General features: G+C 37.6%; 2 protein-coding genes across 2 annotated transcripts in view; one reads left to right on the top strand and one right to left on the bottom strand.

Annotated features, from left to right (window-relative positions):
* AKAP7 (A-kinase anchoring protein 7) overlaps nucleotides 1-27,479 on the top strand; it is an 81,390-nt gene that overhangs the window by 19,706 nt on the left and 34,205 nt on the right. The window contains exons 6-7 of the mRNA XM_066547006.1: nucleotides 2,937-3,049; nucleotides 13,190-13,334. Of these exons, the coding sequence (XP_066403103.1) occupies nucleotides 2,937-3,049; nucleotides 13,190-13,334 (258 nt within the window). The remainder of the gene's footprint in view (nucleotides 1-2,936; nucleotides 3,050-13,189; nucleotides 13,335-27,479) is intronic.
* On the bottom strand, nucleotides 7,405-9,840 carry MSH5 (mutS homolog 5). Its single transcript, XM_066545756.1, has one exon. It carries the CDS (start codon nucleotides 9,838-9,840, stop codon nucleotides 7,405-7,407), a length of 2,436 nt encoding a protein of 811 aa, XP_066401853.1.

Here is a 27,479-nt window from a genome sequence, read left to right as displayed (position 1 = left end):
AGCAGAAATTATTAGTCTGGAAGTAAACCTGCATCTGTAGCATGTTTCTGTATCTAATGAAGTCTTTGGAAAGAAGATGGCCATTTGTATTATAGAATATGGCTCAATAAGCAATTTTACTATGAATTGTTCTGTATTGATCTAGCTGTTGGATTTTTGAGCTTTTCCCATGTAAAGTGGCTCTGAGTAAGCTTCATATATCACATTTCCATTCTAATTATAGGGAAAGAGTTGTCTAATGGATTCAGCTGCATCCAGTGTAAGAGGCAGATGACATTCAGTAATTTTGACATTATAAAAATGAGGTACAAAATGATATTACAGAGTACTTCAAACTGTATGAAAGGCAGTCTAAAAGCTGTCCAAAAATTTGTTCCAGGAAGTCATTGAGCTTGTAAAAATAGCTTTAACATTTCTAGGGTATACTTTGAAGCTGCAAACATCAGTCAGCCTGAGGCTAATAAAGGAAAACATAGATTTTGTTTGATTTTTCAGTCTAAGTAGTAATGATAACATCTGGAGGAAAGATGGAGAATACTCATTTGTCAAGATGCCTGGGCATTGTCTGTCTATTTTTCTCATCACTGGCCTCTAATTTTTTTTTAGTTTAGGTAATCTCCATCATTAAAATTAAAGTAAAAACTTTAACTTTTGTGTATTTGCCAGTCAACAAATCCACTTTTATGCTGTCTCACAAGCCTAGAACTTTCTCTTGCCCACAGCATCCATGTGTCCTTTCCAGTTTCTTCTAAATCCCTTTTTGTAGCCACTTCTTCAAAGAGCTTCATGGATATTAATGGCATTACATTATCTTGTAACCTTCCTGTACTCTCAGGAAAACATTTCTCTTTATTTCTTTATTTTTCCCTCCACTTAGTCAGATTTCATTCTATTTTTCATTATTTTTGAAGAAGGAAACCTTGTGTTAATTACGTTCATAAGTTACCTTAACCAGTAAAATGTCGCCCTTCTTGTACGTGTTAAATTCCACAAAACTGGGGCTATCTGTAGTCCCAGCAAGCCCAATGTCTTGAGCCTGTGATGTTTAATATGTCTGTGCCATGACAAACTGTGTGAGAAATATGATGGCCCTGAGAACATGTGTAGACACACACCTACACATACATAAATCTGTTACGTTAAAACTGCAGACTCTCTCTCTTCATGCCTTTCTCTTCTGACCAGGGTTTTCATTGTTTTTTCTTGATTGGAATTGCCAGGTATGGAAGAGGATTTTGGAGATACATTGAACAGCTACCGAACAAAGCTATTTCGCACAGAACAGAGACAGGCAGGCTGGTGGTTCTGTTTAGCAGGGTAAAGTGCAGGTGCCCAGCTGTCCCACCCAATTCCCACACAGTCACAGCACTGTGTGATTGGTCTGCCCTGCTGACATCCCTGGGTTCATACCTGGATCAGAGGCACATTGGCAAACCTCTGCTCTGATACTAAGCTCTTCCCAGAGTTAGGAGGGGACACTTGGAGAGGTGCAAATCTTCATCCGCACAGATCCTCAGTGCAGAGTGTCAGATAAGACTGCATGGCCTAAGATGTGATGGCAGAAAAAAAATTGAGTTTTCAGAGGAGGGAAAAAAAGACTGCTATGCACAAGACTGAGTCAGAACATCACATGGTAATGTAAACCTGGTTCTGATAAGATTTACCTTTGCTGGAACATCAAAGTCAGTGGGTCCCCAAATTGTGCTGTTCAGAGAACAGATACAGGAGCCAGAAAGCTCAGTGGGGATTTAGTGTAAATTTAGAAATGTCTCCGACAGACAAAATTTAAAATCATACAAGTAGGTCAGCTGTACTTGTGTTGTTTGCTTCCCGATGTGATTCTGTTTCTTCCAGGTATCAGAAAAAGGACTGTTGAACTATCAGGCAAAAAAATAATATATTTAAATGAACATACATTGTTTTGTTAGGGGCTGATTAAATCTTTGTGATAAGATTGATAATTTTCCCCCTATTTTGATTTTAGTTTGATTGTATGAGTGAGCTAGACCAACACCTGGTGAAAAATTGGAAGTTGTACTTGCAAAGAAATAAAAAGCTTAAGATTTTGCAGTTTTTCTGTTTTTCAGCAATAGAAATACTCTATTTCCCAGTATTATTTTTACCATAGATTTTTTTCAATTTTATCTAAACCTTTTGTCAACCAGAAATTTTTCATGTTGAAAGTATTTAATCTAAATAAAACCATGGAACATAATTCAGAAGTTGCACTGAAATTTATTTCCAAGACATTAAACATTACATTGGGCAGATGAGTTGAAAAATAGTAAACTAGGTCAGTATTGTTGAGTTGTTTTCGCCTACACTTTAAACAGATAAAAGTAGGAGAAAGTACATTAAAAGAAGGAAATTAGCTCAGAAGGCAACAGCGAAACTTTAAAACCCAAGCAAAAATCATCAGCACACCTAATATGTTCTCTAATGCTGGCATGTAAATCCAGTGCCAAAACTTAGAGCTTTCACTTCCGAATTTCCTTTGGTCTGAGTGGGAGATTACAATAATAGAGATAATAGAATTACCACAGAATACTGGTTTTGAGTTGAGAATTCTGTTACACACTCAGAGTTTTCCCTAAGTTTCCCACACTTCTAGTGAGAGTGACTCCTGAACAGTGCTAATGTTGAGTTTCTATTTTGATAGCAAAATCAGACAGCATGAACAGCTTTCTAATTGCCATTATTTAACTGATAGTAACTGCAGATATTTCACATGAAATATTGTATCCATGTTCACATGAAATAATATAAAGCTCCGAAGAAATAAGATGTACTTTTAAAATTAAGTAGAAGTCTTCCTGCCTACTCATCATCTTGTTTCTTTCACGTAAAGGACCCGTGACTAAAATTACATTTGAAAGCACATTTTAAGCATTATATTATGTAATTTATGTATTTATGCAATTTTCTCCTCCTGTCAGAAACTATGAAAAAGATATTTCAAGAAAAGGGGATCATGACAGGAGAAGAAAGAGCTTTTAAACCACATCTGACCTTCATGAAGTTGTCAAAATCAACAGAGCTACGTAAGCAGGTGAGCTCACATTTCACGTAACTCAGCAGCAATCTAGAAAGTTTAATTTGGAGATGGACAGTGTTCTTAATGCTGTAGCATCATATTTGCTACTTTGTAACCAGCTGAAGAGGTAAGACTTTTATGCTTTATAGAAATAATTAATGTATCTACTGTAGAAGCAGTCCTGTACTTAATTTATTGCTCTTGATATTCTCCGTGCAGTAATATCATGGTCTGTTTTCTGTTGGGAAATTAGGCAAGACCAAAGGATAAAAGTACTTGTTCAGAGTTGCAGAACTCCCATTAGGGGGTAGATTGTATGCAGGCCATGTGTTTGCTGAGTTTTGTTACTGTATAGGAGAAAATGAGCAAATAAACAGTAGAATTTCTGTTTGGATATGCATAGTAGGCAGTTAGTTCCCCACTGAATATGCTTTAGTGAATTTCAGAGTAATGAAAAACTGTATATCATGTAATTTAATGTATCTTCTATATTCTCTCTTGCAGGCAGTTATTTCTTGCCCATTTATTATGGGGTTTTTTTACAAAATACACAAATACATGAAAATAGGATATGACTGTGATTAAAATACATAGAAGTAGTACTAGTGTATCTTTTTTTTAATTTCATATTAATTTAACTATAGTACTGTATTATTTAACAAAAGGTCCGTACTTTTTTTTACTGACATTGTATAGAATGTTTTATGTGATTCTTTAACATTGACTAGGAAAATAATTTTCAGAAAAAATATTTTAAATAAGAATTAAAGTACATAAAACTAATCTTTTAAGTTGATTTTTCGTTAATAGTGGGTTGAAGTTAATTATTAAACTTTAAAGTTTAATTAGAAGTATCTCTAAAAATGCTGAAGGTGCATGTTTTAATTAAGTAGTGTTTTGAAATAAGTAGAAAGAAGGTAGTGAGATTTGAGATACATCAAGAAAATTTGAGGGTATGTGTACTTGTTCTAAAATAGAAATAAAGACTTAGCCACAGGATGCAGGTGGTATATGATAGATACTAAATTTTTAAACTCACAGAAGGCATTTGCTTGAAATGACAGTTGGGTTTTTAAAATGCTAATTTTAAAAATCCACAGATCTTCTAGAATATCAGCTGTTCAGTGATTTAACTGGTTAAAAGATCTGAGACAATCAGGGTGGGATTTTTGCTATTCTGTGTTTTTTCTGTTTTTTGGCTGGTTGGTTGTTTCATTTACATTTATCTACCTTCCATGAAATATTAGCCAGGATACATCCTTTCTGTGTTCTGATATTCACTGCTGCTGACAGAACCAGGTCAATGTCATTCCAAATCATCTTCCTGAGCCCTCCATAATGCTGGATAATGCATATGATCTACTGCATAGAAGGATACTATGTATTAAAAATCTGTACATTTTTCTCTGTCAATTCAGTGTGAGGCATAAGCATCAGTCTTTACTATAATTTTTTCTTTCATTGTATTCTTGCACTTAGTTAGATAGTTTAATGCATTTACAGAAAACAGTAAATAAAAATATGTATCACAAAAGGATTAATTATTTGTCAGTGCATTTAAATCCGATGTCTAATTGCATTTTCAGATCTTAGAACAATATGAAAAAGAAGAAAAGGGAAGTGGATGAAGGTTACATGAGCAAGCTTATAAAAGAGCAAATAGTACTGAAGTGGTTGAGTATAGTTCTCAGCCGTAGCTTTATATAACTATATTAATTTATTTTTTAAATGTAGCTTCCTTATTTGCAACAATATTCTGTTAAGTCACCCTCCTCTCAATGACATCCAAATTCCACCAAAGTTTTATTTTGGGGGGAAAAATATCTGTTTTTTAAACCTTAATATAACTGTAGTAATTTTGAAATGTATGTATTCTGTAAAGATTTTAACTTTTCCAGAGTTAAAAATTGTATTTACAAAGCAAAGAGTTTGAAAATTTAGAACTAGTAAAGATCTCAAGAAATCCAGTTTTCACTTTGAAGGCACATCATTAAGCTAACAATGGTAAATCTAAAAAACTTGGAAACAGATATTAATAAAGGATGGAAGTGTGAAATAAAGTGGATTAGGAAAGAACTATGTGGTTTACTGTATCCCCTTCAGCTTCTCAAATTAAAGGACTTATTTACCTACTCAGAAGCGGGACCAACTTGTTCTTCATGTTGGACATTTCTCAGATTAGATGTGCCACTGAACACTTCCCCAAAAAGAGGAGGTATAGTGTGCTCCTAGGTGTCCTTGTAGAAGGAGACAAAGGGATATAATTTACTTGCTCATGTTCAGCTATTTTCAGAATTATTTGAATGAGAAGAATCCTGGGTTAGTATCGTTATCTTCTATGCAAAGAACCTAATGAAGCACGATAAAAGAAGCAACTGGAGTTTTGTATTTGAAGATAATGTTTCTGTTCCTGCTTCCCTCACTCACCTCCTAAGTTGCCACCAGTCAGTCATAAGCCCTGTGTTTTCCATTTGTCCAGATTCCTATTTATTTCAGGGTGTGTTGTGAGGCACTTCATAAATGCTCTATGATGTTTGAAGGTCCTTTGAGACCCAGTACTGCCAGAACCACAAATGCTGTGAAATGAATTTCATAGGTAGAAGATGACTGACAGCTAAATTGCTCTGATGGCATCTGCTTAATTAGTGGAGAGTATATCTCTAGCCTAGACAATGGTTGACAACAAAAAATGCTGAACTTATAAATCATGAATCTTTTGTATATTATATTCCTTTGTACGGTGTATCTTTACAATGCTGAATGTATAGTCAGTAAAAGAGAATATATTATTGAGAAAAATATTTGTATTTGCAACACTTCTGAGTATTGTTCAAGGCCCGATTCACTGTTGCCATTCACTTCAATGGTAACATCATAATGATACCAGATGTTATGCAGACAGTATTATTATGATTGCACCGGAAATAGCATTAAATGCACAATTCAGTAATTTGTTTTTCTATTTTTTAATGTAAAGTATGTTAAACTTCTGTCACTTTCAAGCTTCATACAGAAATAGCATAAGGTACTTTATTTGGTAATAGTTTCCTTTATCATCAAGGAGGAAATTCCACACTGAAACAAACCCAAAGCAGTGTGTCAAATTTCAGATCTTTTTGATGTACGCTGATATTCATCGTTTTGCTATCTTCAGCCAGATAACCAGATTACATGTTCAATACTGATAATTATGAAGGGATTTAATTTTTTTAAAAGGTAAATTTTCTCTCAGTTTATGTGACATTAATATTTTTGGCTTCTTGAAATGACATATAGATGAGAGATGTAGTATGTCTTTTATTTGCCATAATGTAAGTGGTTAGAGCAAGTTTTGGCAGACAATAAGCTATCTAATGTCTCCTCTGTCTTATTTACATGAGGAATCTCAGGCACTTGCCTGGCTGCAGGAAAGGTTATTGCTTTGATAGTGTTTAGATATGGCTCTTGCATCATTAATTTTTTAATGAATTTTTCTTGCATATGCATACATAAAATACTGTGTTCAGTAAAGATCCTTTACATGACAAGAGAAGTAAAAGGGAATCCTCCCTTTGTGGTATTAATCCTCAAATGTTAGTAATTGAAAATAGAATAGAATATGTGAAGTTCTCTCTTCAATTCCTAGAATTGTAATTTTGCCTTTATACCCATGAGGCACAGACACATAATATGCACGATACAACTGTATCATACAGAACCTTAAAGAAGAGAACAGTTCTCAGTAAAACTAAGGTACTGCTATTTATCAGTCCTCACTGAATCTGACCACCAGCATTCTTTTTATAACTAACTCCTGGGATCTCTGCCATTTGGACAGAAAAGCTGGTATAAGAAAAGCCACAAAGCCATTAAATCCCTCTGCATTGCCACTTATGCCAGCCTCTGTATCAGTGGTTTGTATTGGGACTGCTGTTAATTGTTGGCACAAGAATCTGAGCCCCATATTTATTTGGAATCTTTTATGGTGTTCCTAAAATGGCTGAAACCATCAGTTTGGCACAATATGAAACAATAAACACGTTCCTTTAATAGTCTTCTAAGACCAGTAGAAATGTGTTGTGACTTTTCTGCAGCATATTTTTTTAATCTGAGGTTCCAGTAACAGGGACAGAAAATGCAAACTGAGTGACCCAACAGCTGTAAGAGGTTCTTAAAATTATTCCTCTTCATACACTCATATGATGCACCATATTGCAGGGATATGTAAGTACTTGGTTTAAGCAAGAAGAAGGAGAAGGAAGGACGTAAGTACAGACAGTTTGTTACAAGCTAAATGTCCTGGGAGGTGTCATGTCATAGTGATCATTCTTTAAAGTCCCAGACTCTCCATGGTAGGTATGATGCAGTCTATGTATTTAGACATACTCTGGCTACAGGACTGAGGCTGCAGAAGGCAACACCTCTTTAGACATGAACTCTTCCAAGTCCACCTGGGGATCGTCAAGGTCTATGCAAAGAAACTTTTCCACAACAGACTTGCATTTTTCCATCCTATCACATTTTGAAGGATGATCAAGACGTTTGATAGGTTTTCCGTTGCGTATCAGTTCTGATACTTCCACTCCTCTTTCAATAATTTTGGCTGGCATTCCTGCTAATGCAGCAATATTGGCAGCATGACTAATGGTGGACATGCCCTGTTTGATCTGGTAGAAAAATATCAACTCCTCTCCATCCTGATGGGTCTCCATGGTCAGGTACTCCAGAAGAGGTGTGTCAGGCAGGAGTTCTAGCTGCATTAAACTGTGAAAATTAGTGGAGACAAAGACCTGTGGACACTGTGTTCCTTGTCTGATCCAGTATCTCAGGACAGCAGCCAGAAGGGACAGGCCATCCAGTGTGTTGGTGCCTTTACCAAACTCATCAATAAGTACCAGGGACCTCTCTGTGGCATTGTTTACAGCCTTGGCAACCTGGTTAAGATCAATCATGAATGTGGAGAGCCCTACAGAAACTGATTCCCTACTGTGGATTCTTGTATAAATCCCATCAATTACTCCAATCTCTGCCTCTGCTGCAGGGACATAACTGCCGATGAAAGCCATGTACACTATAAGACCTACCTGCTTTAAGTAAACACTCTTTCCAGAGGAGTTGGGCCCTGTGATGATCTTTATTCGTCTAGTAGCCTCACCGCTGTCCACAGGATTGGCCACAAAAGTCTTTGCACATAGTTCCATGAGTGGATGTCTCCCATCCTTGATGTGGAAGCCGTGGCGGTGAGTAAAGCGGGGTCGGCAATAGCCGTTCTCCCGGGCTGTCGCTGCCAAGGCCAGCAGCACATCCAGGTGTGCAGTGTACTCAATCACGCTGTAAAGTACTTCAGACTTCTCCAGGATCCTTGTCTGCAGATGGTGCATGATGAGTGTTTCCTGGTCTCTGATCTCACAGTGCAAGTCACCCAGCAGGCTGTCTAGCTCCTTGGTCCGGGCACTTCTGTAGTGCAGTTTATCCTCTGACAAGAACATGAAGTCCAAGCCTTCAATTTCGAAGTCAGTCTTATCCACCATATTTGGGAGGCGTGGAATGGAGAGAAGGAACCCAATCAAAGGAATGTAGATGACAGCACAGGAGGGAATCTGATTGTCCAAAGTCTCCAGTTCTTTTCGTGCCACTTCTGTAAGGAAGTCTGACAGTCCCATCAGCTTTCGTTTCTTCTCATCAATCGTGGCATCTACATTGGGTCTAACAGTGAAGCGATTCTCAGAGAGGCTGCCTTCAAAGTCTACCACTTTGCTGATCAGGTTAGCAATGTAGTGCAGATCATCAGTGAAGACACGTGAAATAGTCTGAAAAAGTTCAATAGTGTTGGGCAGAGAACGACATGTGTCTCTAAGGCACACTGCATTGTAAGCTGTCTTATACAGTGCTTGCCAGTCACTAACTTTTGTGTTGGAAAGAGTCATTCTCTTTAAAATAAGAGGCACATTTTTAATATTCTTGAGGCAGTTTTGAAGAGTGAGGACTGTTTCGTGGTTCTGAGCTAGCAGGAAGAAGTTGATAACATCCAGCCGTTTGTTCAGCTCTGTCAGGTTCCGGGTAGGTCGTGTGAGCCACAACCTCAGCAGTTTTTCTCCCCATTTGCATCTGCAACGGTTTAAAATTCCAAATAAGCTAAATCCTTCTTTTAGTCCACTGGATAGCTTGTACACAGAAGGATGGATATCACTTTTAAATATCTGAAGGACACAGTAAGTGTCTTGGTCCATATTCACAGTATCTGACAGCACAAATTTTTTAAAGGCCAAAATAGGAACTGCTGTACTGCTGTCTTCGAGTTCAACTCCAACCCTTCTTCTGTCTAGAAATTTAAGGAGCCCCCCTAAGGCTCGTATCATGAGTGGACTCTCAAAAGGGATGATTGAGGACAAATAGAGAATTTTCTCTGTGGCAGTCATATGAGATGGAATAAATGGAAATTGCCTAGACAGGATCCGTTGCTTGCTGACTTCTAGACCAAAATCTATGTTGGGAAACAGGACAATTTCTGGTTTTCCTATGTCTTTATCACCAGCAGTAGCTGTTAGGTTGGTCAGGAATTTAGCAATATTCTGGTCCTGTTTTGCACTGGTCACTATGCATTGAGGGTTAAGTTCCCCAATCACTTTTTGCAGTAGCTTGAGGTCTTCATTATCAGGTACGTCAGGCATGAAGTAGACTGAGCAATCTTCTGTATCATAGTAAGTAATCGCCAGCTGCCCTGCATACCACAGAACAGACATATGTGTCTCTGAGCTCTCTTGCTCCTCTTGCTCGGGCCCAAGTGCTGGTGGTAAGACACAGCTCGTGGCTGACGTGGCACTCATCTTTTGGCAAGAGGTATTTTTATTCATAACTCATCCAAAAGGTCCTGAGAAGTAACTTTAATTGACAACAGGAAGTTAACAGATAGTCACTCTTCCAACCCTGGAGAATCTAAGATGCTACTAGGAATTAACTATACATGTTCAAGTAACACAGCCAGTAACTACAGCCACTTCCAAGGCTTCCAAGGAAGGAGTAACAGAGCTAACTACCAGCAATAGTTTTACAGTTTTTCTTTGTATCCTTTATTTTTTTTAAGTCTATGTGGACCCAAGTACCCATAAATACAGTAACATGGACAGACACGTATATCCATGCACAAAATCATCCCCCCTCAGAGGTTCGTGACATGCACCTGCACTGACCGTGGCTTCTCTCAGCAGTGCAGCCCCACAGCCTGGCCATCATTTCAGGGTCGCAGCTCCATATTTATGCTGCAGCATCACGCAGCACCAGTTTCTATAGAAGTACATAAGGGATGGGACATACCAATAATCCCTGTCAGCACCTCACTTTCAATCCTCTCCCACTTCTCTGCTCGCTTCTCGCCCTCCTCACCACGGACGGGCAGCTCCTCTCAGCTGCTGCGCCTCCCTGCAGCCCAAAGGTTTTGTACTGCTCCCTTTCCCTTCCTCCCCGGCGGGAGCTCGGCTCTTCGTCGGGAGGGCCTGTCAGGGGCCCGGACCCGCCTCTGCAGCCGGGCCGCGCCCACAGCGGCCCTGTCCCGGCCCTGTCCCGGCCGGCGGGGCGGCCGCGCCGCAGGGAGCGACCCTCGGGCAGCAGGCGGGCCCCGCTTGGAGGAGCACCTGGTGCTGTGCTGGGTTGTGGGCTCTGGCACACGGAGCCCAGAGCTGCTTGCCTCTCTGCTACCCGCGCTGTCACCACTGGAGCCTTCCTGCCCCTGGTCACAAGGCTGACTGCGGCAGTAGCTACCAGGGCTGCATGGGTTCAACTGCTGGGGTAGCTTGCTGTACCTTCCCAGCGACACGGGCAGGAAAACCAGACATTGTAGGGCTGCCAAAAGCATTCTCCTGGTGCTCTGGCGGTCCTGCAAGAGCTCCTCGTGCCGTGCCTCTCCAGGCCCGTGTTACTCGGCTGTGTCCTTCACAGGCATCATCCATTACAGTGCTTCCTCGAGAGGCAGATGTCTTCCTCCTCCCCTTCCAGCACCAAATGCTTCGAGTACTCTTGTTTCTCACCCTCCCCCATAACAGCTTATCTTATTATCAGCATCTGTATTATTCCCATGTGGTAACAACTTTTCACTTGTATCTCTACTGCTCCAGACCCTTTCAGTTAAGAAATGAGCCATGACCTTCCCATGCGCCTGCATTCCTTCATCCTTTCACATCTCACTGCAAGCTGCACTCCAGGAATTGTTCCAGTTACTAAAAATATCATAGTTTTCCCATGGCTGCTTTTCCAAATACCTTTCAGTAGTGCATCACAAGCACGACTCAATTCCTGAGCATTCAACATTTGATTCACACCTTAGCAACTTGTCTTGGACAAGCAACATCCCAATCTCTTGTAAATGTTATTTTTTTATTGGAGCATGAAGTTGTGATTTTTACCTTTTCTTCATTTCATTCCAGAAGAACTCAAGGCTTCACATTTTGACAAGTGTTCTCCTGGCTGAAAGGGTCTTTTTTATTACTAATTGATGTCTAACTGTATTTCCTAGAACTGTCAGCCAAAAAGCAAGGAATGATGATTTAATGTCAGAATAACCTTAGTACATAAGGACTAGTGTAGCCATAGAATAAAAATAGATTAAGTAATTACTGTAAGGATGAAATAAATGTAGACTCCCACAGAGATTTAGACTCTGAAATTTCCATTTCTTGAAATGAAAAGCATCCACCACTAGATGTCATCATTTCAGAGATTTAGGAAATGAAAAGACATTTGACCTTCTCTAAAGTAGATTTTACTTTTCACACTGATGAGCTGCCGAGAAACCACCGGCAAACTGGGACTTTGCAGCCATTGGGGATGTAAAGCCAAGGGTCCAGGATGTTGGCAGGTTGACTGTGCACATGCATGGGGGGGTGCGCAGGGAGAGAGGTTGGGGAAGAACACAAAAGAGGAGTGGACGGTGCAGGCTGCAAAATGGGCCAGTCGAGTTTAGAGTGAGGCTGGTGGGTGCACCTGTCCAACTGATTGCCAGGGGCAGATGTCTGTATCCTCCCCAAACTGCGTGTGGGAGTGCAGGTGCTCACTGCCAAACCTCAAGCTGGGCCAGCAGCAAGTGGGAGACCTGTGGGCTCAGTAAGAGGCTGGCAATCTGGGCAAGGGTGTTGGGGGACAGAGGGGCCATGACAGTGCTTCAGAAATGCACAAACATGAACATGAAGAGAAAGTCCTTCTGTCCCTGCCAGGAACAACCTGCACTTGTGTGTCCTGTGAGCCCCATGTGCAGGTGCTGGTGAAGGCAGTGGTGTTCCATGTAGCCAGCCGTGTCCTTGTCCTTTGAGCATGGGTATGTGTCTCCAGGAGGTGAAAGCAGCAGGTACATCCATCAAAGACTGAGGCTCCCACACGCTGGACTCGTCTCCAGCAGCCAGGCAGTAGGGAACACAACAATAGGGGCTGGAACTGCTAGAGTTGGAACTGCTAATATTCCTTAGCATAGAATAATGATATTTAAATAACAAACAGCATTATTGGGAGGTACATTGAAGGAGAAAATACTGAATTTCTACAGAGACCATATATTTTTATTGATGATGCAATGGAATGAGAACCCCATAACTCTTAAAATAACTACTGAAATAATGTTTTCTGAAAATAGCCTAATAGAATATTATGTTCCACTTCATATATGCAAAACTGCATAATGATTCCAATATTATAAATCCCAACAAGTTTTTAGATATACTGAGATAAAAAGTTCTAGTGCTGGTGAAATACAGCCATTTTTTCCTGTGGGCTGATTTTAATGACTCAGAAAACTGCCCTTGATGACCATTTGAGATTCTTCCTAGTAGCAGCATGCCCAGTAATAACAGCAAGAATAATTTCCAGTTACACATTCCATGAACACTGTTGCAAACCATTGGAAGTTAAAGCAGTTGTAGCCTTGTGTATGCCTATTTGTTTCCTACAAGACTGAAAAGGAAGTGGTGAAAGGAGGACTAATGACACTTTTATTTTATTGTTATTTTCTGCAGTAGACATTGCTTCCCTGTAACAGATTTGGCATATGATTATTTCTGTATTCCTTTTGCATCTTGAAGTACTTTTCCATACTGACTATACTAATGGTTAAAATGCAAACTATAGGAATTAAATATGAAAATTCAGTGTCCGAGTAGAATGCCTAACTGAATTTTATATTGCTTTTTAAAGGTGAAAAAAATTGACTCTAGTCTGTATGAAGATTTCAAAAACCATTATTTTGGAGATGAGATCTTGCACCGCTTTGATCTTTGCTCCATGTTGAAAAAAAAGCAGCCAAATGGTTACTACTACTGTGAGTCCTCCATTGTTTTTGGTAAGTACATCATCATTTTCTTCTGGTCAATTGCGTCTCTGAGTTATATGTGCAGAGAGACATTTTTTCTGGAGTGTGTGTTAGGAAATTCTTGTAAGATCCATGGAGTCTGACAGAAGTCTCTCCCTCAGCCTTGGCTCTGCAGGAATTCTGTGCAGTGGTTTTCACTGACAGCTAAAGTTTATGTTCAATTATCCATCTCCAGAATCCCGTTCCATTTCTCATCCTAAAATGAGTGTTTAAGATAAGTGAGATGTATCACTCCCCAGAGCTGCTCATCTCTCTGTTGACTTTAAAGACAGACTGTGTGACTAAGTCAGATTAGACACAGTACTTATAGATGATTAAAGCTAAGTGAAATGTCTCTGGTATTGCAGAGAGGTGACCTTACTTGGACTACATTCATGTAGAGAGAGAATTGCAGTGGTACCACAGATTTGAAAATAAGTCTTCAGAATACTGTTAGACTTTAAACAACATTTTACTGACACCTTGCTAGATTATTACAATGCTAGAAGTCAGAGTTGTGTCTTCCTGCTTTGTCTGAACAGAAATACCACTGTTAGAAGTTAGTGCTGGTTTCAGGACTACATGTAGGGCTTTGGTGACGATTTGGTTTTTCCCTTGTGGAGACTTCTTTGTGCTGCAGCATTGTATTAAATACTTAAACATGCCAGGCACCTCACAAATTCTAGTTGTTGTTAATGTTTTGTTTGTGCTTAGGGTCACCTTTTTTAGTTTAGCTAAATTGTTGCCAAAAAAATCAAAAGCAGTTCAGAGGAAAAAAGTATAGGATGTGGCAAAACTGTTGCAAAATCCAGATCAGTCAAAATCAAAATTAGATACATTTATACATATTTATTTATCTATAGATTTGTCTTATCATATTTATTACCTTGTGTAATGTATGTCTCATAGTTATGTTTATCTTTGTGTATGTAGCTATATATATAATGTCTTCTGTACGTGTTGGTGCATTTAAATATTATTTATATGCATCCAAATGATTGAGAAGGAGAAATTACGGGATCATTTAACATGGTATAAAATTTTTGATTTGGGTGAAATTGAGGGTCCGCTATTTACAAATATTCAGAGTATTCTGGAATATGATTAAGGAATTTGGTATATAACTCATTACAAAAAAAGAATCTGCTTAGTAGTATATTTGGTAGATATGTTTTTCCCAAACAATTGTTTAAATCTGTCTTCTTGAACTTGTCTTGTTACTGACATCTCAGATTGCTAAAATGAGACAGTCTTTCAGCAGCATTTTGAATGTGAGTCCCATTAAATGGTTTACAACAGCAGTCAATCAACCAGTACTCAAAGCAAGAATCAGATGCTTGTTTGGCTTTAACTCAATCCCATTATGGCCATGCGTAAAGAATTTATGTGTCATTTTCACAGTCCAAACAGAACTCTGCTTTGAATTATTTTTACATGAGCACTACATCTGACTTTCTCTAGCAATAGAGAGAATGGATGTCCTTCACTAATATTAGATTAAGAAAGGGCACTGTTATTATCCCCATTTTTCCCACTTCTATATGGATTTAGATGCATCTTGGTGAAATATGTGCATTTAGTTTCTTGGTTTTGTACATGTTAATATGTATTTATTTAAAACCAACAAATGAAGGACAACACTATATTGGAATGGAGTTAAAATTACTTATTTTTTAATTTCAAAGAAGAAAAAATTTTATTTTAATGAATTTAGAAAAATTCCTTTTGATGTGTTTTGAAATGTGATTTGGATGGGTTTTTTTGTAATTATAGGTAGCTAGAACATTAAAATAAGGGATGTAATGTAGTTCTATTAATACATCAAAAATAGTGAATTTTGAAAACTGCTTAATACAGACAAAACACTGTATCCAGGTCTAGTTCTTCCTACATGTACTCAAGCACTTATCTTTTCCTTGAAGTACACAGAAATTATAGAAACAGAATTTACTTATTACCTAGAGTTTGGTCATGGTTGAGTGTTTTGCATTTAATAAGATGAAAAGACCTGAAAGGGGATCAGAATTAATGTCAGAAATCCATTCACAATGGAGATTTGCTTACTACCACGTTCTGGCAGTCAGGATGGCCAAATGTGTCCTGTGGTGCATCAGGCTCAGCATGGCCAGCCAGGCAAGGGAGGGGATTGTCCCACTCTGCTCTGTACTGGGACAGCCTCATCTCACGTGCTGGAGGCCACAATGTGTGGCCTCCAGCACGTGAGGCCACAATGTAAAAAAGACATTAAAGTATTAGGGAGTGTCCAAAGGAGGGCAACAAAGATGATGAAAGGCCTTGAGGGGCAGCCATCTGAGGAGCAGCTCAGGTCGCTTGGTCTGTTCAGCCTGGAGAAGAGGAGACTGAGGGGAGACCCCACTGCAGTTACAACTTCCTTGTGAGGGGAAGCAGAGGGGCAGCTACTGATCTCTTCTCTCTAGTGACCAGGGACAGGACTTGGGGAAAAGGCAAAAAGCTGAGGTGAGGGAGGTTGGGTACCAGAAAAGGTTCTTCACCCAGAGAGTGGTTGGGCACCGGAACAGGCTCCCAAGGGAAGTGGTCACAGCCTGACAGAGTTCAAGAAGCATTTCGACAATGCTCTCAGGTGCATGGTGTGACTCTTGGGCTGTCCTGTACAGGGCCAGGAGTTGGACTTGATGATCTCGATGGGTCCCTTCCAGTTCAGTGTGTTCTATGGTTCTATGGCTAATGTGTCACAACACATATCAGCTGCACATTTATTTTAAAGTGGGGGAACCAAAAGATATTGATATGAATAAAAGGCAGCAGTACAATACTTGCTGAACTGCAGCAGTGTACACCGCAGGTAATCAGGCTTGGACAGGGTGTTACAGAGCAGCATCATCTAACTTAAGCAGAGCCTACATCTGCACCAGAAGCTTTCTCTGTCTGTGTGCTAGCCCCACAGGGTATGTGTTCAGGAGTTAAAAATTGATGTCATAGTGATGGTAATGTTGAAGCTTCATCTTCAAAGTAGAGTTCAGTTTGATGTTTAAGGCAAACAAAATAGCAGGGCAACAGTGTCCATCTTTGGGCCACCCATCTTATGGCAGCTGTTATATGCCACCTCAAATCCCAAAGAAGGTCAGTGGCTTTCAATCCGACAAGTGAATGCTGGAATGAGTTGAGCTTTTCAATATATACTCCTTCACCTCAACGATTGGTCAGTTTTTGATATTGTGGTAAAGATGTTCAATAGATCTTCTTATTGTCAGGAGGAGCATTATCTAAATCTTATGTCAAATATACCTTTAGCATTAAGTATGTCACTTAAATATTTTCAGGATCCATTAATGAAGATTTTTGTAGACTCATTTCAAAGAAAATTGGTTTGTTGTATTATAATGTAAAATGAGATAATACACATTAAAGAAAGTTATCACATGCCAACCTGTTTTTTGTGATGTTTCTTCTGAGTGGCTTGTAAGAAGTTTATACATCAGCCTTCTCATGTGCTATCTCTGAGGTGGAGGAACTTCAAGAAGTCTGTTGCTGGGTGGAAACCACCCAGCAGGTTACTGTTACTTTCTGCACAGCCAAAATTCATATTTCTGGAATGTGGACCAACCTGGTGGTTAAAGTACTCTTACAGTCCCCCTTAATCCTTGCAATCTACCAGTAGCAATATGGAAAATAAAATATCAGACTACAAACATCTGGTTTATCTGCATAAAATCATAATCATATGGTAAAAGGTAATGCTTCTTTCTGCTCTAGTAATACCTCAAAGAGATGCCTTTTTAAGTAGCAGAACACCAGTGGGTCGATTTTCTTTTCAGTGGATCTATGTACAAGTTTGGTGTCCAGTCTGACCTTGTCACCAAGGTCATTCTGCAGTCTCTCTGAGATGGGAGACACCTGCAGGAATTTGCTCTTCCGATCCTAAATGGAGTGTCTAAGGCAGGATCTAAACAGGGTCTGTGATAGCCAAGCTGTGAGCATAAGATGCACTGCTTGAGCAGTTGTTAATATTTGTTAATTAGCTTCCTTGCTAATTCCATATATGTGTATATAAACAGATGCAAGTTTTCAACTAAATAGCAAAAAGTTGCATTATATTTGTAATCTTTAAGTTGCTGAGGGAGATCAAGAACATTGTGCACAGAACATCTTACAAAAAAAAACCAATTCTGCCAATTGCTGGTGTTAGGTAGGCTATTTAAACCATTTAAGTAACATTTTTGTTCCTTTAATAAACCTGACTAGGCTTTCATGGTGCAGTTTATGCTTCCACCTTACATTGTACAATGCTAGCCAGGCAGTTGCTCAACACCCATGTCTCAAACAAAGATTAAGATACTTCTGATAATAAGTTTCATATGAGCCCCTCCAGACTGAACACGAGTTTGTCAGCAATAGGTTTGGGAATACTCACATGGAAGAAAGAATTATGGAAGAAAGAACAGAAGAAAGACTCATCTGTACCTGAAACAGAAAATAGATATGATAATGTCACTCTATGAATTCTGAATAATACTGTGAAGAAACAGAAGACTGAAAATAAAGGAATTGGAAACCAATTGATAGTTGGATAGATTGTCAACATCCCTCAGTCTGCTCTTGATAAAAATGCACTTACAGTGTCAAGCAAGAAGTACAGTAGCATTTCACCTTCATCATCAAGGACGAAGATGTTTCAAATACAGTATGCAGTATGAAGTTTTGGCAGTTTGTCTGAGAGCTTTTTATAGTGGCACTATCTTAAGTGAAAAAATATTTCCATTTGTCTCCTGTGGATGCTCTTCTGCTTCTCTGTTTACTGCTGGTTTGACCTCAATGTTGTTGATTTTATTTGTATGGTAATTGAGCATTTTCTCACATTGGGAACAGCAATGGTAAGCAGGTAAATGCTGCTTTAATTGTCCAGATTCTACACCCAGCAAGACTACACATATTATGTGTTGGTTTCTTTTCACCTTCCTTCTTAATTGCATGACAGTGAATCCCTGTCTGTAAAATAATGATACATTCTTTAGTTGTACCTGTTACTTGCCCTTCTTTCCTCTTTGTAATTTTAAAATACCCTTAGGCTTTTTTCTTTCACTTCTTAATTTTCTTTTCTTGATAGTATATTTGTAGCCTAGCTTCTACTTTCTCCACCCTATTAGGTTTTGAGTAACTGTTTTTGAGATTCTTGCATATCTGTGGCACTTCTACCGAATTTTAATTAATTATATGGTAGTCATGGTGCTTCTGGATAAAAATATCTTGAGTGGTTTCCCAGGGGCTGTTTCTTAACATTAGAAATTAGTAATTAAATCACTGTTTGTGTTGAGTTTATCCAGAACTGCTGCAATCTTGTGCATGCAGTGTGCTGAATAAGTATTTGCCTAAATAAAAAGCAACAGGTATTACATGCTAATCAGTAAAGTCTTTCCCTAAAGCACTGTTTCTCAGCTGAGTCATGTGGTGGAATATTGACTTATAAAAATGGTTCTTTTAAACATGGCAGAGAAAAATTCATATATTGGTTATTAACCTAGAAGCCAGGCTCTTTATGGACACTAACTAGAAAGTAGCAATCCAGGGGTTTCTTACACACATCAAATATTTTTTTTATTTCCTAATGACAATAGAGTAGTGCCGTATTGATTCCTTTCCACTACTTCTGCATTAAAACTTGATGGATGGGCTCTAGCTATGTATCTCATCTTGTATTGCTACACTGGGCAGTTGCTTCTGGATTTGTTAATTTTCTGCTATTGATCACTAGTATCACATTTTTCATAATGAGATAGTGTTTTTGTATTAGTTTTGTAATAGCAGTTATGACCTAAAAGCTGTACGGTTACTTACTGTGTCTGGAGAAGGAGAAGAAGCTAATTAAGAGGGAGGTACCCAAAATGATTTGAAAACTGAAGTTTTCATTTCAGAATAATATTTAATTGTTCTGAGGAAAATCCTAATATTTGAGCTTTAATGTTGGCAAGTATATGGCAAACTTTTCATGAGACTATGACAGGGAGCTTCAAAGGCAGGAACATGATTAGAATTCAATCATTCATCTCCTAGTACTGAAAACAGGCAAAAAACCTTCTCATCACTTTCTGTGATAATGAGATTTATTTTTTGTATTTGATTATGAGATTTACTTTATTGTACAGGATCATTTTTGCTACACTCTTTTTAAAATATCATAATGCAATTCTGTTCAAAAGACTATTTTCCTTTGTTTTTCAACAAAAGAGTATTTGAAGTAGTGACATGTTTTTATGCCAGAGCTGTTATCTGTTGCAGACATCTTTTCACTAAAAATCCTTCTTTAGGATTTTTCTTTCTGAGAAGCTAAGAGACCTCAGAGACAGAATGTAAACAATGGTTATCTGCTGCTGTAGAATGCAACAGGTCTACCTGTGATTGGCCCATTTTAGATGTTTATAATTAATGGCCAATCAAAGATCGAGCTACCTCAGACAGAGTCTGAGAGAGCTGCCTTTGTTATCATTCTTTTCTTTTCTATTCTTAGCTTAGCTACCTTCTGAGGAAACTTTTCCCTTCCTTTTTTTTTAGTATAGTTGTAATGTAATATATATATATATCATAAAATAATAAATCAAGCCTTCTTATCATGAAGTCAACATTCTCGTCTCTTCCTTCACCTGAAAACCCCTGTGACCATAGTCACAGTAATCAGTAGTTGAAAATAAGTCAAAATAAGTTTTGCCAAAATGGTTTTCAAAAATATGTTCAAACAATGGGATTAAACTGATAAAGTAAATCTAACAGGAGAGCACAAGGTCTTACTTGACGTCAGTAAGATTGTGATTCATAGCTGAAAATTTAGTTGAGTATATGAAAAAGGCAGAATTGACTTTTCACAACAGAACATAGTGTGCTATAAAAAAATAATTTAATAACATCCAGCAGGTTTTTAGTGTCTTAAGTATTAATGCTTTAAAGATATTTTCCTCAGCAGACTTTGGTGTTCAAACAACAAATTTATTTCTAAATTTAATATATTAAAAATACTTTGAAAATGCGTAAAACATTGATTTCAATATTAATTGCAAAAAAGTAAACAGACCACTTTGGTGGTGTGGAGTAAACAAAATATGTAATATTCTTTATTGAACGGATCAGTAAATATATAAAATTCTTTCATTGAATGGATCAGTAGAAGATAATTAATTTATATTCTTAAAATTTTGCTAGCTAGAAAGGTGCTTTTGTTGATACAGATTACTTGTATAGTGTTGGCATCAAATAAAAGGTATGTTTGATTTACCATAATCAAATTACTCTCTTTCTGCAATTTCTGAGTCTTTTTCAGTAGTTTGAAGGTCCTTGAATGAAAGGACAACCAGTTTTCTACTGTTCAAATGTCACCATTTTTTAGTTGTTTCTGGTTAGTGTAGAACTCCAACCCAATGTGAGGCATGGTTCCACAGTCTGTAGGCCTCCTACCTAATCCTTATGAGGTATTCTAAAATAAGATATGGTTGCAGATTGGTAGAGGTCTGTAGCTCAGGGATTATGACAAATGCTGACATAAAAATGCAGGTGTTGGGGAAAAGGGCTTGTTTTGAGTTATACCACAAGTTGAATTTCTCTTTCATGACAGTACTCAGCAATTTATCAAAACAGGTATTTCTAGGATAGAAACAATAGTTTTCTTATTCTGACTGTGCATTAAATATTTTTGAGGCCCCTAGTATTTCCAAACGTAGATTCTTTTAGTGAAAATAATTTCAAGATAAATTGTGACATATTTTAAAGATGCATTGTTAATGTGGCTTGTACTGTCATTTCATTTCCAGCAAGACCACAATGTGCTGTTTCTCATGGAAGCAGTAGAATCTAAGACAAAGATTACATCAACCACAAGCTAAAACATGACATCATTGTTTTAACAGTAGCCTTCCAAGTTACTTGGTTTTGATCTGTTCTTAAACACAACAGAGAGTGTTGTCAGAGTATCTGCTGAATACATAGTATGTGATCTTCTATTTTTCAATGAAGATAAGATATTTAAGGTCTACATTAATATTGTAGATAGACCTGAACCACCCATGGCATAAGTTTTGTGGCATTACTCCAGTGTTTGATCTACCTCGCTCACTTGTGCTGTGGAAGTGACAGTGAGAACTTGGGATCACGTGGAGATGACAATGCTAAATGCAGCTGTTCTTCCTGCTTCTCAAGTGTGGGTGCCACCACTAGGCTGATGCTATAATCTTTAGCTGTGTACTAATTTCTATACCAGCAGCAGCTCAAGAGGTTTACATGGCCAAAGCTGTGGTACCCAGGTGTAGATTGAACATACAAACATACTGATAATTACCAGGTATACTTATAGACATCTGAAGGTAGGGTTCCAATATTTTAACTTTCTAAACATGTGTACTGTTTATTTTCTGAGACAGTGTGGGTTCACGCTGCTTGCATTCTGGGCAAATATTCGGGGATATGTGGCTGCCAGAGTGCTGAGCTTGTCAGTTTCAGTTGGCAGCACAGATTTCTATTCACCTGAATTTGGATCAGCTATTGGTACAGCAAGGATGTCCTCCCTAGACTGCATGGTTTTACTTTAGGTAAATAGTTTACTTTCTGAAGTCCAAAGACATTACAGTCGACCCATACTTTTAAAAACCTCTGCTGTTACTTCATGTTTTGCAAAGAGCAGGTTTGACTTACAGAATTCTGAGTAGCCATCCATAGCCTAGGGATTATACCAGAAAGTAATTGCTGACTGAAGACTGTTTGAAAAACCTTTTGCCTTTTAAATCATTTATTTAGAGAAGCAGTGAAAATGCCACAAATGAATTTTAATACCTAGGCTGTCATAGCTTTTTTTTTAATGTTTAAGATGTTTTGAACCAGAAACCTTAGATACTGAACTTTATTGTTTTAATCAAGAGAACAAACAAAAGCCTTTTTTACACATATAAATGCTCCTAATTAAATGCTTTTGGAAAGTGGGTCAAGCTGAACAGGAACAAAGCACTCTCTTATTCCAAAATAAGAGTGTTCACATATGGAATCATTCAGAAACAGCTCTTAGTACTTTAAAATTCCCAGGCAATGCTAATCTGTCTTATCTTTCAAATGCAGGCAAGCTCTATAGTTTTCCTTCCCCATTCCTATCATATTGCAGATTCAAAACATGTTGGATGTTAAAATTTTTCATCACTTGATTAGGTTGTTACACCATGTCTGGAAGAAGGGCAGATTTGTTAGTGTGTCTTTAATATTAGAAATGTTATTTTCACATGAAAGCAAGTAAAAGCAATCATTATTTTGCATGGGATGTACTCTTTCAGATGATTATGTTGAATTCTTTATCATCTTTCTTATTGGTGAATTCAGCTTTCTATACATTGTAATTTCCTTTCCTGATGTCTGCAATATCTCAAATAGCATATCATCCACAATCCAGATTATAGTTACACTATTTCCTTTTTCCAGTTGTCTTGCAGTTAACTAGTCAGAATCTCTCTTTTTATTTTTTTTATTCCCAGAAATATGCAGAATATCTGGTTTAACTTTATTCATATTTCATTACTTGGGCTGGTTTGAATGTACTTAGTGGTTATCTCTAGTCTTGGGATAGCTTTTCTTAATTTCTGAGAACACAAAAGACATGAAGGTATTCTATGTCTCCAAATGGAGTTTGAAATGTTGTAGTACAACTCTTTCTATATAGGCATAAAACTGTATGCATTTCAGAGCAGACCAAAATCTATGATTTGAAATACAGATGTGTAAACCCTAATGTCCTAATTATTTGAGAACTATTGCAAATATTTCCCAGATAAAGAGTCATCTGTATTTTTACTTCTTCTCTGTATCATGGTGCCTTTTATTGGCTTATATGACCAACTTGAACAATGTTGTCGTGTTAATTCAGGTGCTTATGAGGAACAAGGACTAAGGTTTTAAGATTTAGTCATTTCTTACTGCTCTTTCTGCATGTTCAGTTTTAAACTCTCCACTTACTTTCAATCCTTTTCTTCACTTCTTTATCTGTTTGGAAGTTAAGTAGTACAGGGCCAGTGGTGGTGGGGTTCACCTAATGAGATTCTAAGGAAAAGAAAATTATCTTGGGAGAATATTGGTTTTTGTTAGTAGATTTTAAAGGTGAGAATTATTAAGTAGAATGCAATAGCTGAATACAAAATTTTTTTGATTGTTTGGATATATTTGAACTATTTAGCATCCCTTTGTTTAGAGGAAGGATCTTGTCTAAATAAGTTGTGCTGCACAAATATGTGGAATTAGTCAGCTGCATATACCTGATAAGTTTCTCTTCTGTACCAGTAGCTATTCTGATTGTTCCATTTTTATTTGAATATTTTTGTCTTTATGGTTTATTTATATAGAGGAAGAATCTGTAAGGGTTTGTGTTTTGTCAGATACATACATTTTTTCAATGTCAATTTACATGTGTGCAAATCCAAGTGTGATGGTCTATCAGTGCAGTTATATTAATAACATTGTACTCATAGGGCAAATACAATAAGAAATCTATAGATCTTCAGACTCTCTTTTAAGGGCTGTTTTCCCAAACAAATTTTGGTCTACAGTGCTGGCCCACAATCTCTTGCACTGTGAAGTACAACATGTACTGAATGTATGTTATCTACTAGCTAAAAAGTGCATTTTATAGGTGTATTATGTAGAAAAGTCTTTCTGTTTCTTATTAGAGGAGGGGATTGTTACATATCCTTGTGTATAAATAAAATTTAGAGGTCAAAAAAAGATTTTAGATTAATATCTTTTGTAGGATTTTGTCCCCAAAATGAGATGCCTCCATTTCCAGTTGTGTGGAGTCCAGTATCTCAGAGTAGAGTCAAGAAAGGCTGAACTGAATCCTGCATTAAACAAGGCAGGCATCAACACCTCTTTGTCTTACTTTGATTTCTGAGTTAGGCATCTCACCCAACTGGGATCCAAAACCTCTGCTTATGATACATTGGTACTTAAATCAGGTTTCACATTTATTTTAAAGAGGAAATACATTTTACGTACATAGTTTGCTTGCAAATGAAATTGGACATTTGGATTTTTTCTTCTCTCATCTTGGGAAAATTCAAGCCCCCAAAGACTAGCAAAGCCACAAATGGTAGCTTAGTGTGGAAGCTTAATGATGCAGCAGTGTTCTTCAAGGAGCTTCACCAGAGCAGCAGAGAATTCAGACATCACAGAGTCAAAGAATGAGCCCCACCACTGCCCCAAATCAGACTCTGTAATCCTGTGATTATTTCCTGGAGTGTCTAGTCTTACAGAGGTCACAAGCACAATGCTAAAATGCTCACTGAACTCTTAATCTTTTGACTGATTTAGAAAAGGGAGCGTCCAGTTTCTGGATCCTAAGCTCAGGCTGTTCAATCTGAGCCAGTTCTGAACATGACTATTTCTGCCACTGGACAGCAGGAGAATATGTGGGGTTTATTCAGTTTCTGGATGCAGATGCATCACTGCTGGCAAAATGCTCAGTTTGGTGCTTGTCTTTTTTTGGTTTTCATTAGAAACAAATTATCAATATATAGGATTCATACATACATGCATACATATTATATTTATGTCCCTCTGTGTGTGTTTGCATACTTGCATATAGTGCACATGCATGCATGTTTACAGTTAGGTGATGTAAAACACTGCTTTTAAGCAGCTCTTTTCTTGCTGAAATCCTTGCAATCAATTCTGCCACAGCAGTGGGTGATGTTTGTTCTCATGGAGGAAGTTAAAAAAAGCACAGCAGAAAAGCATTGAATAAATGTGGGTTTGGACAGCCTTTGTCTATGGGACTTGTATGATACCTTGACATATATCCAAGCTGCTTCCTTCCAGTTGCACAGTAGATGAAACATGTACTATTGCTAGTACATGTTTCATTGAAGTGTTCCTTTTCTTTGGAGACAGTTCAGAGAATCTCATACATGAATGTCCAGCATCTTTTCGGACTGTTGCATGTTGTTATCTTTTGTATATGAGCTTATTTTTCAAGCTATGTTAGCTGTTGAATTCTTATGTAAGAGGTTCCTTAGCACTTAAAAAATTAATGTTTAACATCGTAATCAAAATACATAGAAAAGTCCTGTTTTATCAATTAGTATAAAATAGCAATTTTGAAATCAGAACAGATACTGGCAATATTACCAGTGATTTCTCCTCTCTCCAAAAATATTATCATTGCTAAGGATAAAAACAATGTCCTTTTCCCTTCTCAAGGAGTTGTACAGTACACAGAAATTTTATGGAAATAATCAGAAGGAGAACAAACAAAAGAAACTGCTTTACTTCATCTGATGCCTGCTTACATGAGTAAATTTTGTAAAGAAATACTTTTCAATACATTGAGGTAAAGAGAAAGATTTTGTTATTTCACTTATTTGATTTTGTATCCTCTTGTTCACAGAGCAAATGCAGAATCACATTCCCTTTTTTATGACCTTTATAAATACCACTGTGTCCTTGGAGTATAGAAATATGTGGGAATGCCTACTCAGTTAATTACATTTTACTCAGTTAATATAATAAGTATCTCAGTCTCCCAATTCTTAAATTCGTTTTTAAGAATGAAAATATTTTTCTGAAAATGGCACCGTTTTGTACAAATAGGTAATAGGTGTTCATATATGAAACTAAAATTCCAGAACACATTTCCTTCATATTTATAAATCTTAAATACTGAGATTGGAAGGCAATAAACGTATTTCTAGGTGAAGATACAAGAAGGTCTTTGAGCTGTAATCCTAACTCATTTATTTATGAGAACCTTCCAGTAAATCACTTCTAGCTGTTAGATCACTTTGGACTCCATAGTTTTCTAGGACTTTGAGATTATGCACTTTCAGAGTTCCATATCTTATATTACGTAGATATCACTTTTATATCTTTTTATAGAGATATGATGGAAAATCACAATGCATAATCTTTGCTTCACTTGTTCTTACTTTATGTTTTTCTTCTTCCAAGTATGCATAACATTCAGATTAACTGTTGCCAGTAATCTTATGTGACCTACAAAGAAACGTATCAATTTATTTAAAAATGCATATCTTTTAAATCTGTAAGCCTATTCTGTTAATGTCTGAGTCTCTTGGGTAAGTCCTGTAATTACATCTACATTATTTTAGTTAGCTCCAATATTTTATCTCATCTGTAATTAGAGGCCAGTGAAAAACTGGCAGAACTATTTGTTTAAATCAAAATTAGGAGGCAGTTGATCTGTAGCAGAAGAATGGCTGGGTTCTAGATTAAGTCTCTGTTAACTTTAGGACAGGACTTGATTCTCTTGTTACTTAGGGGGTTTAGAGAAGAATGTATGAAAGGAATAACAAGAATCTGTGTATGAGTAACCAAAGTGAGTTCACAGTCATCTGAGAAAGCAAAAGCTGGCTGGCATTCCCAGTTCTCCTTTTCTTTCCATTTAGAATGAGTTTTCTGCTTCGGCCTCAGGAAAATCTTGGAGCAGAATAGCGTAAGGAATGAGTCAGTGTTACTGCCTGTCCTGATCCTTTAGCAGAGTCTCTCTGGCACTTCTCTTTGTGATGATAAATCTGGTAGATTCACACATAGGCAGTCATGGCAGTGTAATGCCTTTTAGTTAAAATTACACCAGCAGTTACCCAGCTTTCAAACTGTTGGTGTGTTTGTGATGTGTTGATAGACCATATGCTAAGGGGTCAACTGGAAGTGATAAATGCAGATTATTCACTGCACTTACTGCAGAGATATATTAATAATGAATGCATTTTTTGTGCCTGTTTTGGGAGATGAACATTTCAAATTCCATGGTCTTTCCCCCTTTCCTTTCATAGTGTAAATTTAAACAGTGATAAGAAAAAGGCAAAAGGAAAGAAGCAGCTTTTTAAAATTACAGTCAGTAAATGATTGCTGGACTAAATGTTCACAATATTCAAGAATATGTGAACTAGATCCTGAAATATTTTCCAATTTCCAATTTTTGTCTTTTTTGGAAGGAGTGAGAGCAAAATTTTCCTGAAATAAGTTTTATTTTAACTTGTATACTCAGAAGAGAGCATTAACAGTTTAGCGCATTTGTTGTTTGCAAAAGATTGGTCTTTATTTATCAGTTTTAGCTGAACATAGATTTGAGCTTCACCTGGCATGTGCTGCTTTAAGTAGCATTGTGCATATCAGATGAAAGCCATG

This window comes from Molothrus aeneus, chromosome 3 (genome assembly GCF_037042795.1).
Source record: "Molothrus aeneus isolate 106 chromosome 3, BPBGC_Maene_1.0, whole genome shotgun sequence".
Taxonomy (NCBI): domain Eukaryota; kingdom Metazoa; phylum Chordata; class Aves; order Passeriformes; family Icteridae; genus Molothrus; species Molothrus aeneus.
The sequence above is the reverse complement of the archived record's forward strand: the minus strand, read 5'-3'. Positions and strand labels throughout refer to the sequence as shown.